The sequence below is a fragment of the Suncus etruscus genome, chromosome 1 (assembly GCF_024139225.1).
Source record: "Suncus etruscus isolate mSunEtr1 chromosome 1, mSunEtr1.pri.cur, whole genome shotgun sequence".
Lineage (NCBI taxonomy): Eukaryota > Metazoa > Chordata > Mammalia > Eulipotyphla > Soricidae > Suncus > Suncus etruscus.
In genome coordinates, this window is record NC_064848.1 from 65263007 (window position 1) to 65277230 (window position 14224).

Sequence of the window (14224 nt, forward strand, 5' to 3'; positions counted from 1 at the left end):
TGATCTGAGGGTCTGTTTTTATTCCAATACCATGCTGTTTTTATAACTGTTGCTTTGTAATACAACTTAAAATTGGGGAAAGTAATGCCTCCCATATTCCTTTTCCCAAGGAGTGCTTTAGCTATTCGAGGTTGTTTGTTGTTCCAGATGAATTTCAGAAGTATTTGATCCACTTCTTTGAAAAATGTCATGGGTATCTTTAGAGGAATCGCGTTAAATCTGTACAATGCTTTTGGAAGTATTGCCATTTTAATGATGTTGATCCTGCCAATCCATGAGCATGGTATGTGTTTCCATTTCCGCGTGTCCTCTCTTATTTCTTGGAGCAGTGTTTTGTAGTTTTCTTTGTATAGATCCTTCACATCTTTAGTCAGGTTGACTCCAAGATATTTGAGTTTGTGTGGAACTAATGTGAATGGGATTGTTCTCTTAATGTCCATTTCTTCCCTATCATTATTCGTGTATAAAAAGGCCATTGATTTTTGTGTGTTAATTTTGTATCCTGCCACTTTGCTATACAAATCTATTATTTCTAGAAGCTTTTTGGTAGAGTCTTTAGGGTTTTCTAAGTAGAGTATCATGTCATCTGCAAACAGTGAGAGCTTGACTTCTTCCTTTCCTATCTGAATTCCCTTGATATCTTTTTCTTGCCTAATCGCTATAGCAAGTACTTCCAGTGCTATGTTGAATAGGAGTGGTGAGAGAGGACAGCCTTGTCTTGTACCAGAATTTAGAGGAAAGGATTTTAGTTTTTCTCCATTGAGGATAATATTTGCCACTGGCTTCTGGTAGATGGCTTTGACTATATTGAGAAAGGTTCCTTTTATTCCTATCTTGCTGAGAGTTTTAATCAAGAATGGGTGTTGAACCTTATCAAATGCTTTTTCTGCATCTATTGATATGACCATGTGATTTTTATTTTTGTTGTTGTTTATGTTGTGTATTATATTAATAGATTTACGGATGTTAAACCATCCTTGCATTCCTGGGATGAAACCTACTTGATCAAAGTGAATGATCTTCTTGATGAGGCACTGGATCCTGTTCGCCAGGATTTTGTTGAGGATCTTTGCATCTGTGTTCATCAGGGATATTGGTCTGTAATTTTCTTTTTTGGCAGCATCTCTATCAGGTTTTGGTATTAAGGTGATGTTGGCTTCATAAAAGCTATTTGGAAGTATTCCTGTTTTTTCGATTTCATAAAAGAGCCTGGCCAGAATTGGTAGTAGTTCCTCTTGAAAGGTTTGAAAGAATTCATTCGTGAATCCATCAGGGCCTGGGCTTTTGTTTTTGGGTAAATTTTTGATTACAGTTTTAATTTCCTCAATAGTGATGGGGGTGTTTAGATATGCTACCTCTTCTTTATTCAACCGTGGAAGGTTATATGAGTTCAGAAATTTATCCATTTCTTCCAGGTTCTCATATTTAGTGGCATAGAGTTTCTCAAAGTATTCTCTGAATACCCTTTGAATCTCTGCAGTATCTGTAGTGATCTCCCCCTTCTCATTTCTAATACGCGTTATCAAGTTTCTCTCTTTCTTTTGCTTTGTGAGTTTTGCCAATGGTCTATCAATCTTGTTTATTTTTTCAAAGAACCAACTTCTGCTTTCGTTGATCTTTCGGATTGTTTTTTGGGTTTCCACTTCGTTGATTTCTGCTCTCAGCTTTGTTATTTCCTTCTGTCTCCCTATTTTTGGGTCCTTTTGTTGAGCACTTTCTAGTTCTATTAGCTGTGTCATTAAGCTACTCAGGTAAGCTCCTTCTTCCTTCCTGATGTGTGCTTGCAAAGCTATAAATTTTCCTCTCAGTACTGCTTTTGCTGTGTCCCATAAGTTCTGATAGTTTGTGTCTTTATTGTCATTTGTTTCCAGGAACCTTTTGATTTCCTCCTTGATTTCATCTCGGACCCACTGGTTATTGAGTATGAGGCTGTTTAACTTCCAGGTGTTAAATTTTTTCTTCTGTGTCCCTTTGCAGTTCACATCTAACTTCAGAGCCTTGTGGTCAGCAAAGGCAGCCTGCAAAATGTCTATCTTTTTTATTTTATGGAGGTATGTTTTATGTGCCAGCACATGATCTATCCTGGAGAATGATCCATGTACATTGGAAAAGAATGTGTATCCAGGTTTCTGAGGATAGAGTGCCCTATATATATCTACTAGGCCTCTTTCATCCATTTCTTTTTGCAGGTCTAGTATATTTTTGTTGGGTTTCCATTTGGTTGACCTATCAAGTGTTGACAAGCCTGTGTTGAGGTCTCCCACAATTATTGTGTTATTATTGATATCCTTCTTCAGATTTGTCAACAATTGTATTAAATACTTTGCTGGACCCTCATTCGGTGCGTATATGTTTAGGAGAGTGATTTCTTCTTGCTGTACAAATCCCTTGATTAGTACATAATATCCATCTTTGTCCCTTACAATTTTTCTGAGTATAAAGTTTGTGTCATCTGATATTAGTATGGCCACCCCCGCTTTTTTAAGGGTGTTGTTTGCTTGAATGATTTTCCTCCAGCCTTTGATTTTGAGTCTATGTTTATTCTGACTATTCAGGTGTGTTTCTTGTAGACAGCAGAAGGTTGGCTTCAGTTTTTTGATCCATTTCGCCACTCTGTGCCTCTTAACTGGTGCATTTAGTCCATTGACATTGAGAGAAATAATTGTCATGGGATTTATTGCCATCTTTGTGTAGAAGTTTGGTGTGTTTTTTGTTCTGTCTTGTTTTTAGAGTAGATCTTTCAGTTTTTCTTTTAAGGCTGGTTTTGAGTCTGCAAAGATTTTGAGCTGTTGTTTATCTGTGAAGCCGTGTATACATCCGTCAAACCTGAAACTTAGTTTTGCTGGGTGCAATATTCTTGGCGAAGCATTTATTTCATTGAGTTTTGCCACTACGTCCCACCACTGCCTTCTGGCCTTGAGTGTTTCTGGTGACAGGTCTGCTGTAAATTTCAAGGATGCTCCGTGGAATGTAATTTCCCTTTTCGATCTTGCTGCTTGCAGTATTCTATCTCTATCGGTGGGTTTCATCATGGTGACTAGGATGTGTCTTGGGGTGTTTCTACTGGGGTCTTTTTTAGCTGGTACTCTTCGGGCATGCAGGATTTGGTCACATGTTTTCTTTAGCTCTGGTAGTTTCTCAGTGATGATGTTCTTAACCATTGATTCTTCCTGAAGATTTTCTTCTTGGGTCTCTGGAACTCCAATGATTCTGAAGTTGTTTCTGTTGAGCTTATCAAAGACTTCTATTTTCATCTTCTCATATTCTTTGAGTAAATTTTCCATTGTCTGATCATTTGATTTGAGGTTTTTTTCTAATCTCTTCTGCTGTGTAAAGTTGTTATGCATCTCATCTTCTAAAGCACTAATTCTATCCTCAGCTGCTGTTAACCTGTTGGAAAACTCATCCATTATGTTCTTCAATTCGTCTATTGAGTTTTTCAGACCTGTTATCTGATCTGATATTTCAGTTTGGAGTTTTCTGATTTCTGTCTTCATATTCTCTTGATTTTTATTAGTGCTCTGATTTATACTTTCTTTGATATCTGATAGCAACCTCCATATTTCGTCTCTAAACTCCATTTCTGAAAGACTGCTTAGGTAGTTGGTCGTTGTTGGGTCATCAGAGTTTCCATCTTCATTCTCTATGGTTGAAGTTGGTCTGCGTAGTCTCCCCATTGTCTCGCTTACGCTGTGGGTTTTTCTACGTGTTGTGGTGGTACTCATTGGCGAGGTGGAGTGCGCGGCCGCGAAGCGCAGCGGAGCGGCCGCGCTCCGGCCCCCAAACACTCACCTCAGCCGAGGCAAGCCGTCAGGGGATGCCTGGGGAGGCCCCCAAGTGTCTGCCAAGCAAAGAAACCAGCCCAATCCACAACTCCAACAGAAAACTCACAGCCCCAGCGAGACACGCCTTGAAGAGATTAATGCTGAATCAGGTCAAAGTTCCCAGGTTGATGCAGGCTGGGGGAGGTCCCAAAATGTCTGCCGGGCCTAGGGGTCCAGCAGTCAGCCTGATCTGCAACTCCGGCCCCCAAACACTCACCTCAGCCGAGGCAAGCCGTCAGGGGATGCCTGGGGAGGCCCCCAAGTGTCTGCCAAGCAAAGAAACCAGCACAATCCACAACTCCAACAGAAAACTCACAGCCCCAGCGAGACACGCCTTGAAGAGATTAATGCTGAATCAGGTCAAAGTTCCCAGGTTGATGCAGGCTGGGGGAGGTCCCAAAATGTCTGCCGGGCCTAGGGGTCCAGCAGTCAGCCTGATCTGCAACTCCGGCCCCCAAACACTCACCTCAGCCGAGGCAAGCCGTCAGGGGATGCCTGGGGAGGCCCCCAAGTGTCTGCCAAGCAAAGAAACCAGCACAATCCACAACTCCAACAGAAAACTCACAGCCCCAGCGAGACACGCCTTGAAGAGATTAATGCTGAATCAGGTCAAAGTTCCCAGGTTGATGCAGGCTGGGGGAGGTCCCAAAATGTCTGCCGGGCCTAGGGGTCCAGCAGTCAGCCTGATCTGCAACTCCGGCCCCCAAACACTCACCTCAGCCGAGGCAAGCCGTCAGGGGATGCCTGGGGAGGCCCCCAAGTGTCTGCCAAGCAAAGAAACCAGCACAATCCACAACTCCAACAGAAAACTCACAGCCCCAGCGAGACACGCCTCAGCCGAGGCAAGCCGTCAGGGGATGCCTGGGGAGGCCCCCAAGTGTCTGCCAAGCAAAGAAACCAGCACAATCCACAACTCCAACAGAAAACTCACAGCCCCAGCGAGACACGCCTCAGCCGAGGCAAGCCGTCAGGGGATGCCTGGGGAGGCCCCCAAGTGTCTGCCAAGCAAAGAAACCAGCCCAATCCACAACTCCAACAGAAAACTCACAGCCCCAGCGAGACACGCCTCAGCCGAGGCAAGCCGTCAGGGGATGCCTGGGGAGGCCCCCAAGTGTCTGCCAAGCAAAGAAACCAGCACAATCCACAACTCCAACAGAAAACTCACAGCCCCAGCGAGACACGCCTCAGCCGAGGCAAGCCGTCAGGGGATGCCTGGGGAGGCCCCCAAGTGTCTGCCAAGCAAAGAAACCAGCACAATCCACAACTCCAACAGAAAACTCACAGCCCCAGCGAGACACGCCTCAGCCGAGGCAAGCCGTCAGGGGATGCCTGGGGAGGCCCCCAAGTGTCTGCCAAGCAAAGAAACCAGCACAATCCACAACTCCAACAGAAAACTCACCGAATTTAACAATTTTAATCTAACAATGATATCATTCTGAAGATTATATGATACCAAAAGCATTCTGTATTCCTCTACAAGTCTCCTTAGTATGTTCAAACATTTTCTTAGGAGAGGTGGAGGGGAAGAAATGAGTGAGAGGGAAGGCACACGTGATGTGTATGGAATAGGCCTAGCACCTATCCCTAGATATATGCTCAGAAATAAATCACTTCTGTTGATGCTCATGGGACCATAGGAGGAACTAGGGATCAAACCTGGGATGGCTGTCTACAAAGCAAGCACCCTATCCACTCTCTAGCCTCTAAACATTTTATTATGTGAAATAGTAAAGAAAATTTAACAAATTCTATAAGCTACAGAATCAAGTTTAAAAACTTAGTATATATGGAGAAAATCTGTGAAAATATGAAGGTTCTTGGAGGTAGATTCTCTGAAGTAAATGACAAATATAATAAAAATCTATTCACCTGAAGTTTCAAATAACTGTCTAAAATAATAATCATATGTAAAGATAAATGGCCCAAATTGTCAAGGAAAGTATAAAATGAAGAGTAATGCAATGGGAGTTTGTGTTAACAGATATATGAACATGCTGTAAACTTAAATTTAGCACAAAAACTGACAAATATAACCACAGGATCAAATAGAGAATCCAGAAGTATATGCTGTAGTATGTAAATTATAAACCCATAAAGTAAAACCATAAAAAAGAAGTTTGGAATTAACTATCCCTTTTCAATAATAACTTAAATGTTTTCTTTACTTCCAAAACCCCTAAATATGTTCTCAGGACATTTATATATGTACTTTAAAATTTCTGATTTTGAAAAGCTGCTTAAATTAGTATGTTGAATGCTTACAAAATCACATATTTAAAAATGTTAAATGGCATTTAACATTTAAAAATATTAAACTGCATTTAACATTTAAAAATATTAGACTATATTTAACAAAGAACATACCTCTGAATAATTTCTATGTGCTTTATCCAGAATTTTCAAAAGAACTTCTGTTTCATACAGCTGACCATAGTCTCCCACTTCTCTTCTTACACCTTTAAAAATTTTTGTAAAAGTGCCTTGGCCAAGACTTTCATTCTTTAAAAGAAAACCAGAAAATAAGGAAGAATGGGTTAACATAGAATAGCTGTGGGATTCAAGAAATATTTCCAAAAACATAGATTTTTGGTGGGCCACACCCATTGACGCTCAGGGCTCTTGGGTATGCACTCAGAAATTGTTCCTGGCTTGGGGAACCATATGGGACATCTGTCCAAGGCTAGCGCTTGCAAGGCAGGTGCCTTAACTCTAGCACCACCGCTCCGGCCCAAGGTCACAGATTTTTAAACACCGACTTAGAAACAAGAAACTGAATATATTTTTCTGAATTAGACATACAGATGGACAACAGAAGCCAAAAAGTTGCACAATATGGCTAGTTGACCAGGGAGCACAACAGGTATTTTCGATCCAAGTCAAGAAATACAGATATTTGCAAGTAGAGAGAGAATGATGCATCTCACATAATTTTGGTGAAAACATATACTGGTATACTAACTATGAAAAACAGTATAGTGGTTCTTCAAAAAATCAAAAGCAGAGGGACAGTGATAGTCAGCAAGGAAAGGTGTTTGCCTTGCACAAAGCCAGCCAGCCAGGGTATCCTAGTACGCTGTATGGTCCCTTGAACCCTTCCAGGAGGATCTTTGAAAGCAGAACCAGGAATAATCCTCGAGCACAGTTGGGTATAAAGAGGAACGTGGGAGTAAAATGCCTGCCCCAAGGCAGGCAGGGGGCGTTGGGTAAAGGGAAACTAGGGATATTGGTGGCGGAAATGTTCATGGGTAAAGGGTGGTGTACATTGTAAGACTGAAACTCCATCATGAACAATTTTGTAATCGTGGTGTTTAAATAAAAGAAAAAATTTTTGAAGGATAATTATTTGCTTTATGACTATATATGACTATATATATATATATATATATATATATATATGACTATATAACTGATCTGTCTATAGGAGGTGAACCAGAAACTTCCTATCTCCCATTTAAAACTTAAAACTCTCTTCCCTTCTTCCCTACTCCTTGATTAGTGACACACATTCCTATTCCCAACAACACTGTGTAGTCAAAATGTCAGTTTTTCTCTACTATTGTGGCCTTATTTCAACATTTGGAATTCCTTGAATTTTCTTTCCCTTCTTAAAATTTAAAACTAAAAATATGTCATTTTTTCATTATTTATTTTAATATTTAGGAATTAAAATGATTATTTCTTTTTGGGGGAAGGAAATCACACCCTGCGGTGCTCAGGGGTTACTCATGGCTCTGCACTCAGAAATTGCTCCTGGCTCGGGGAACCACATGGGATGCCAGGGATCAAACCCGCCCGCATCCTTCCTGGGTCAGCTATATGGAAGTCAAATGCCCTACCACAGTGCTATCTCTCTGGCCTATTAAAGATTATTTCTAACTTTTTGAAGAGACAGTAATTTTACTTTTTTTAAATTGAAGTGGGTTTGCAAAGCACTCAGTGATTCTCTGGGCTGGCTCTGTGCTCAGGTATCATTCTGGAGGTGCTCAGAAAACATATACAGTACTGAACAAACCCGGGTAGGCAGTTTAAAAGGTAAGCAAGTACCTTTCGTGCTTATTATTTTCTCTAGCCCACTAATTCTAAGAATAAAGCTCTTTAAACAACAATGACATTTTATAGCAAAGGTTATTTAAAAAAGTTCAAAACCTGGGGAGCTAGCTTAAGTTGTAAAGTGTAGTGCCTGCTTAGAATATTCAAGGTAGTAATTTCACTACACTCACCATATTTGGAACAAGTAGTTCCAAACATCACGTAAACACAAAATGGGGGTAAGTTACTGAAGCAAATTCTAAAAAGAGAAAAATAATGATCATTTAGATTAAACTTACAAATATCAAATCTTCATTTCTGATTTTATGAAATACCATTTGGTTAACATTATTATGTCTTTGCAATGTTGGTGAGATTGGTACATCAGAAACACCATTGGTTCTGAAGACTAGAAGATTTGATTTATCTGTAAAATAATAACAAAAAACAAATTGATGATATAAACTGTTCAAGGGGGTATGAGGAAATGTGTTCTATCTACAATAAAATGCCTAAAAACTTATCATAGTCATTTTTTCATAGAATAAAATTTAAGAAATTTATTCATTTAATTTTGATGTTCTCTAATCAATTATTTTATGTGTTCAAAATATAATATTGATATGTTTTAATCTTCATATATTTAATCAAGTCTATTATTTATGATAACTTCTAGAAATGATAATTTTTAATAATCCTATTTCTTTCAAGAGAAAAAATGTTTAAGGATATAAAAGATTTTACTTAAAAACAGTAAGAAAATTAGGCAGTGAAAATCTTTAGTTCAATACATGAATGACTTATACCAATCAACTATTACTTTTTAAATGCACTCTTCTAAAATTCCCATTTTAGAATTATAGAAACTCAAATGACTTTAGACAATACAAACAAATGAATAATACTTTTTGAGGATGCCTGTATAACAGAAGAAACAAATTATTTTGCTTGCATAATTCCCTCTTTGGCACCATTCTTTTGAATATCTTAAACCAAATATAGCAAAAATAACTCCCAACATAGATTCAACATATAATTTTTTTTTTTTTTTTTTTGGTTTTTGAGCCACACCCGTTTGACGCTCAGGGGTTACTCCTGGCTATGCGCTCAGAAATCGCCCCTGGCTTGGGGGACTATATGGGACACTGGGTATCGAACCGAGGTCCGTCCTATGCTAGCACTTGCAAGGCAAACACCTTACCTCTAGCGCCACCTTCCCGGGCCCTAGATTCAACATATAATATTTTAATAATAATTATAAAATTACCTTTTGGCCTTGGAGGGCAACATTTAGTAAACTGGAAAATTATACTATCTGAGCGAACAGTTTCCATCTGGTAGCAATTCAAAAGATCTTTAAGATTATTGAAGTTCTTTTTAGTACCAGTAAGGTTGTATTCTCCATTTTCATTTTTGGTAATCAAGCAATGCTTGTATTCAGTGACATTTTCTCTCTATATGCACCAAAAGAGAGGGAAATAAAAAGCACAATGACCACTATTATAGTAAGCATCCTAACACACAAAATATCACAAAAACACACAACAAAATTTTCAGTAGTTTTGAAAGTAAATTCTAATAAAGTCCTCCTCCAGGAGGACAGAGATAAATGCTTCCTTTAAAAAATCATCTATTGGGACTGGAGAGATAGCATGGAGGTAAGGCATTTACCTTTCACGCAGAAGGTCATCGGTTGGAATCCCGATGGTCCCCCGTGCCTGCCAGGGGCAATTTCTGAGCACGGAACCAGGAAAAACCCCTGGGCTCTGGCGGGTGTGATCCAAAAACCACACACACACAAAAAAATCATCTATTTACAATTGCATGGCCTTTAGAGGTGGTTTACAATTAAATTTGTTAAAAAGCAAGTACAGGACCTGAGAGAGTACAACAGATAGAGCACTTGTCTTGTACACAGTTGACCCAGGCTCAATCCCTGGCCCTCTACATAATCCCCTGAGCCCTGAGCAAAAAACCAAGAAGAAGCCCTAAGCCCTACGCCAGGTAAGGCCAAAAACACTTAAAAAAAAAAAAAAAAGTAGTGATAGATAAATGACTGGAGCTCATGCCTGGTAAAAATGAGTTACTACATTCTATATTATTATTACATTATATTATTACTATATTCTATATTCCATACTATATTCTATATTCCAGCTCTGCATAGCCCTCAATGCACCTAAAGTGCAGTTTTGGCTCAAGAAATTCCACATCACTGGCCCTGAACATTGAACCCATATCAGGCCGATATCCACAGGCTTAGTTTTTCTAGGAGTGATCAATCCCAAGGTTCCTGAGCAATACTTGATAGACTCCATTCAAAAAAAATAGCAAAATAAGCAATAGTGGTATCATCCTTAATAGCTCCTTATCTTATAAGACAAAATCAAAAGTAATTGTGCATGTAAAGTTTTCTACTAGCTTACGCTGTATCTTCAGTCTCAACTACGGCCATTTCCAAGATACAACCTATGTCCTGGATATCTTAAATGAATTACATAATTTTTAGCAATTGCCATCTTTATCATGTCTTTATAACAATACATATTCTTTCTACCTAACTGTTCTTTCCTCATAAGCAATGGGCTTCTAATCATTCCTCAAGACTTCAGTTCAAGTACTTTTTCTGTGAGTTTCTTCCATAACAATTCTTCTTGCATTCCGCAAGCAAAGTAATGAGTCATTCCATTGTTCCACTATTTAATTATATAATCACCTATAACATGATTTTAATTATTTTTCATTTTTTCAATGTTTCTCATATGTGCTATACCATTAACTTACTCACCTATTTTTTGAGCTGCTGCTTCTAAGCATATATAAATATTGTACATACAGACCTGTTAAGTTAAATGCATCAAGATCAATCTCAAGGGACGGGTAGGGCGCTTGCCTTACATTACATGTGGCTGACCCAGCACCTAACGTGGTTCCTGAGTACTGCTAGGATTAATTCCTGAATGCATAGTCTCCTGAGCCATGAGCATCACCAGGTGTGGCCCAACCAAAAGATCAATTTCAAGTCCTTACCATTCCAAAATATCTTGCTTACTAACACATTTTGTTACTAAGTATATTTAACTCTACTTGATAATTACATTACTTGAACTATTTTTTCTTTTTAAAGAATTTTTTTGTTTTGTTTTGTTTTGTTTTTTGGGCCACACCCGGCAGTGCTCAGGTGTCACTCCTGGCTATCTGCTCAGAAATAGCTCCTGGCAGGCATGGGGGACCATATGGGATGCCGGAATTCGAACCAACTACCTTAGGTCCTGGATCAGCTGCTTGCAAGGCAAACACCATTGTGCTATCTCTCCGGCCCCTTTTAAAGAATATTTTTTTTAAAGAACTATGATTTACAAATTTGGAGTTTTCTTTGTTGTTCCTATTTATTTATTTTTGTTTTTTTAAGTTAAGTATCTTTTCTTTTTTTGGTTTTTGGTTCACACCCAGAAGCGCTCAGGGGTTACTCCTGGCTCCATGCTCAGAAATTACCCCTGGCAGTCTTGGGGGACCATATGGGATGCCGGGATTTGAACCAATGACCTTCTGCATGAAAGGCTAACACCTTACCTTCATGCTATCTCTCCAGCCCCCTCCAAAAGATAAGTTTCTTAAAGGCTCCAGAACTTTACCATAAGGTCCTTAATATGTAGCTTGAATAAAGCAGGACAGATAAGAAAAACTTAAAAGGGTCAAGAGCGATAGCACAGCAGGTACGGCATTTGTCTTGCATGTGGCTAACCCAGGTTCAATCCCCAGCACCCCGAATGATCCCCTGAGCTCACCAGGAGTGACTTCTGAGCAAAAGCCAGGAGTAACCCCTGAGCACCCTCAGTTGTGACCCAAAAACGAAAAAATATAAATTTGAATTTGATAACACAATAGACTCATAATAAGAAAATAATTTTAAATAAAAGTCATACAATAGGGCCAGGAATGATTTACATGGTAAAGTACATGCCTGGAACAAGTGAGACCATGAGCTTAATCCTAGTACTTCCGGTCTGCCACTTTACTGAACAAGTACATCTACATGAACCCTGGTGTCCCACAATGCAACACTGCCAGACCCCAAATACATGGTCAGTATTACCAGGGATTGTTTTAGCTGTCTTTCACCCCCACCAGCACCCTGGATGTGGTTCTTAAAATAGAAGAAATAAAATCAGAGAGAAATATATAGTTATGAAAAATTAATATAATCTATATGTTAGAGATCTAATTTTGATTAAAATTATAATTAAATAACACTTTTTCTACTTTTAAAAAAGATAATGTTGAAAGCAGCTTAAAAGGTTCACAATTGGGGCCAGCAAGGTGGCGCTAGAGGTAAGGTGTCTGCCTTGCAAGTGCTAGCCAAGGAAGGATCTCCTGGCATTCCATATGGTCCCCACAAGCCAGGGGCAATTTCTGAGCGCTTAGCCAGCAGTAACCCCTGAGCATCAAATGGGTGTGGACCGAAAAACAAACAAACAAACAAACAAAAAAGTTCACAATTTGGTGCCGGAATGGTGGTGCAAGCAGTAGGTAGGGACACTCTCTTGCAAGTGCTAACTTAGGACAAAGTGCGGTTTGATCCTCCGGTGTCCCATATGGTCCCCCAAACCAGGAGCGATTTCTGAGCACATAGCCAGGAGTAACCCCTGAGCATTACTGAGTGTGGCCCCACATACACAAAAGAAAAAGTTCACAATTTCTGTCATGAAGCTACCTTGTAAATCATCATTTTTATAAAATTTTGCATAGTGATTTTCGAATCCAAAATTATCTATTAATAGTAATATGTCATTGTGGTTCTATGCTTTAAATATACTTGTAAGAAGTTATTTTAAATATTATAAAACTATAAGTTCAAAGTACTAAATAGCTCTCTGTTATAAGCCATATTTTACTATAATACAATAACTACTACTTAAATTTTACTTTTGATTTATTTTGATATAAATACAGTGATTTCCATTTTTGTAAGAAGAAACATGATGGAGTTTGGCAAACTGGTAATACCCAAACACTCAAAATAAAATAAAATAAAATAAATAATAAAAATAAATAAAAAGACACAATCTTTTTGGGTTTTTTTTGGGGGGTTCGAATCTGGTGGTGTCCAGGGATTACTCCTGGCTCTGTGCTCAGAAATCACTCCTGGCTCAGGGGACCATATGGGATGCCAACAATCTAACCCACATCTATCCTGGGTCAGCCGCGTGCAAGGCAAACACCTTACCACTGTGCTACTACTCTGGCCCTTATTTTGTATTTTTAAAAATTCTTAGAATTCTTTCTTGTTTACAGAGAATCTCTAAGATAAATTAGGAATTATTAGTTATCATATTCAGAGCAACAATTCAGTATGAATAAAGGAAATATGCCTGAGAAACATGGAGGGAAAGTTATCATTAATGTGTCATACTAACCTCAACAGCGAAAGTCAAAAAATATTTATTAAAATCCTTAGGACTGCAGCGAAGTACATATAGTCCAGTCTGATTACCTGCTTTCTTCAGTTTACTGATGGCAAAATCCATTCTAAAAATAAGGCAGTAATTTGAATAATAACATTAAAGCACCATTTCAAGTTAACAAGACTTTTGCAATATTTAGTATCATTCAGTACACTATTTACAGCGTGATCGTGCAAGAAAAAAAGTTAAAGGACCAAGCTATATTGCAGCAAGTTCAAACCAAAACAAATTAATTATACTGTTTTCAAAAAAGTATAAAACAAAATCACAAGAACAATTTATTCCTTTGTATTCCTGTCTTATGATTACAGTTTCATATTTTTAAATCATTCTCTTAAAAATTTCCTTTTACATTAAATTTCATTTAATTTATTAAAATTTTAACTGAATTTTATCTACTTATATAGAAACAATATATCATAAAAGACATAGTCCCAAATATAAAAACGACTAAATCAAAATTTAAGTGCACTACTGTAAAATTTAATGAAGAACTTCATGCTAAAGACAAAAGCTACAGGTTTTTAAATTTTGCTATTTTTGGTTTACTAAAACTGTCAATTTTGAAAGAAAAAGTAAATCATGAAAGCAGGCTCATCTCTGTTTCACTTTTTAAAATATAAATAATTTATTGTATTTATTCTTCATATATATTTTATTTTACCATTTTTACATCTTTTATATTAAATTATTTTTAATATTATATACAATATAAATTAGTATCAGCTATATGTTCACTAAATATTCTATATAAGTTAATGTTTCATCCATAGTGTTAATATTGTATTAATAAAGGTTCTATAAATAAATGAAAGAATTCTAGAATAGATGATGGAAAATGAATGAGTTAACAGTAAAAGTCTTTTAAAAAAAATTGTAAATTGTCCATCATTGAATTCTAAAGTA

The 14224-nt window shown here is 38.0% G+C and overlaps 1 protein-coding gene across 1 annotated transcript in view; it reads right to left on the bottom strand.

Moving 5' to 3' along the window:
• Positions 1–14224, bottom strand: part of JAK2 (Janus kinase 2) — a 161089-nt gene that overhangs the window by 43500 nt on the left and 103365 nt on the right. The window contains exons 9-12 of the mRNA XM_049774261.1: positions 13271–13382; positions 9121–9307; positions 8153–8280; positions 6189–6323 (exon numbers count right to left, since the gene is read on the bottom strand). Of these exons, the coding sequence (XP_049630218.1) occupies positions 6189–6323; positions 8153–8280; positions 9121–9307; positions 13271–13382 (562 nt within the window). The remainder of the gene's footprint in view (positions 1–6188; positions 6324–8152; positions 8281–9120; positions 9308–13270; positions 13383–14224) is intronic.